This window comes from Myotis brandtii, unplaced genomic scaffold, assembly GCF_000412655.1.
Source record: "Myotis brandtii unplaced genomic scaffold, ASM41265v1 scaffold348, whole genome shotgun sequence".
Classification (NCBI taxonomy): Eukaryota; Metazoa; Chordata; class Mammalia; order Chiroptera; family Vespertilionidae; genus Myotis; species Myotis brandtii.
Window position 1 is genome coordinate 672,585 of NW_005363397.1, and position 1,365 is coordinate 673,949.

Genomic DNA, 1,365 nt, shown 5'->3' on the forward strand with positions numbered 1-1,365 from the left:
GGAGGGGAGTTAATGGGGGGGGGGGAATGAGGACACATTTATAATTCCTTAACTAATAAAGAATTTAAAGATTTAAAAAAAAAAAGATGTGGCCTAAGTCAGGATAGTTGTAAAAAAAAAAAAAAATGTGAGTATGTAAGTAGGTAAATACCTGGTGTTGAGAGAATCAAGTGAGAATAGCCAGGGGGCGATTGAGATCATGCATATTAACAGCTTTAATCCTTTTTGGCCTCAGGAATGCACTGAAAATCCCCTTACCCTGGTTCACCCCTCCCCCGTGGGGGACGAGCCAATAGACGTTGGTGGGCGTGGTTAATAAGTGGAGCTAATGGAGTATATATACCAGGGTCAGGTTAGGGCTCATGCAGTCCTGTGCCACGCTGTGCAGAGAGATCCCTGTGGGAGATTCAGCTTTCCCTTTTGGCGTTCAAGAACGGAGAAGAGCCGTCTGCTGCTGGAACCAATTGGTACTGAAGAGTCATCGTTGCTCTCTGATCAAGAGAATTGCTGAACTTGGATTGATATCCTCTGAGCTGCCAAGGACAGTAGTCCTCCAGCTACTTTGATTGTCTGCAGGAGGGCAGTGGAGCTCCTCTGGGCACCTACCTCTGTAGCTAAGGACACCAGGGGCTGACCTTAATTGACAAAGAGAAATGGCAGGTGAAGGAGCTGTGGCAAATCTCCAGATAGAAATCAACTGTCCCATCTGCCTGGATAACCTGAGAGACCCTGTCGCCATCGAATGTGGGCACAACTTCTGTCGTTCCTGCATGGAGCAGTCCTGGGCTGATGTGCAGGACAGGTTCCCTTGCCCTGTGTGCCATCACCCATGCAAAGAGAGGCACCTGTGGAGCAACACCCAGCTGGGAAGGGTGGTTGACATGGCCAAGCTCCTCCAGATCACAGGGGCCAAGATGAAGCAGCAGGAAGAGAGGCGCTTGTGTGAGAAGCACAACCAGGCCCTGACCTTCTTCTGTGAGGAGGACCTAAAGTTGTTGTGTCCCCTGTGCACTCAGCCCCCTGACCACCAGGGTGACCACGTGAGGCCCATGGAGGAGGCTGCCTCTCATCACAGGCAAAAGCTCAGAAGTTACATTGAGCCCCTGAGGAAGCAGCTGGCAGACCTTCAGAAACTATTAGCCACTCAAGACAGGCAACGATCAGAACTGAGAGAAAAGGTGGAAAAGCGGAGAGCGAAGTTAGCCTCTGAATATGAGAGTGTGATAGCATCCATAGAGATTGAGCAAGCGGCAGTTCACTCAAGGCTAGCTGCACAAGAGAAGCACGTTCTATGGAATCTCACTGCAAACAAAGCTGCATTTTCAGACCACATTTCCAAACTTAGAGTTCTACGAAAGGAGATGG

At 49.6% G+C, this 1,365-nt stretch overlaps 1 protein-coding gene across 1 annotated transcript in view; it reads left to right on the plus strand.

Moving 5' to 3' along the window:
* Positions 1–653: 653 nt before the first annotated feature.
* Positions 654–1,365, plus strand: part of LOC102260215 (putative tripartite motif-containing protein 75) — a 1,368-nt gene continuing 656 nt past the window's right edge. Inside the window, exon 1 of the mRNA XM_014544025.1 lies at positions 654–1,346. Coding sequence (XP_014399511.1) covers positions 654–1,346 — 693 coding nt within the window. The remainder of the gene's footprint in view (positions 1,347–1,365) is intronic.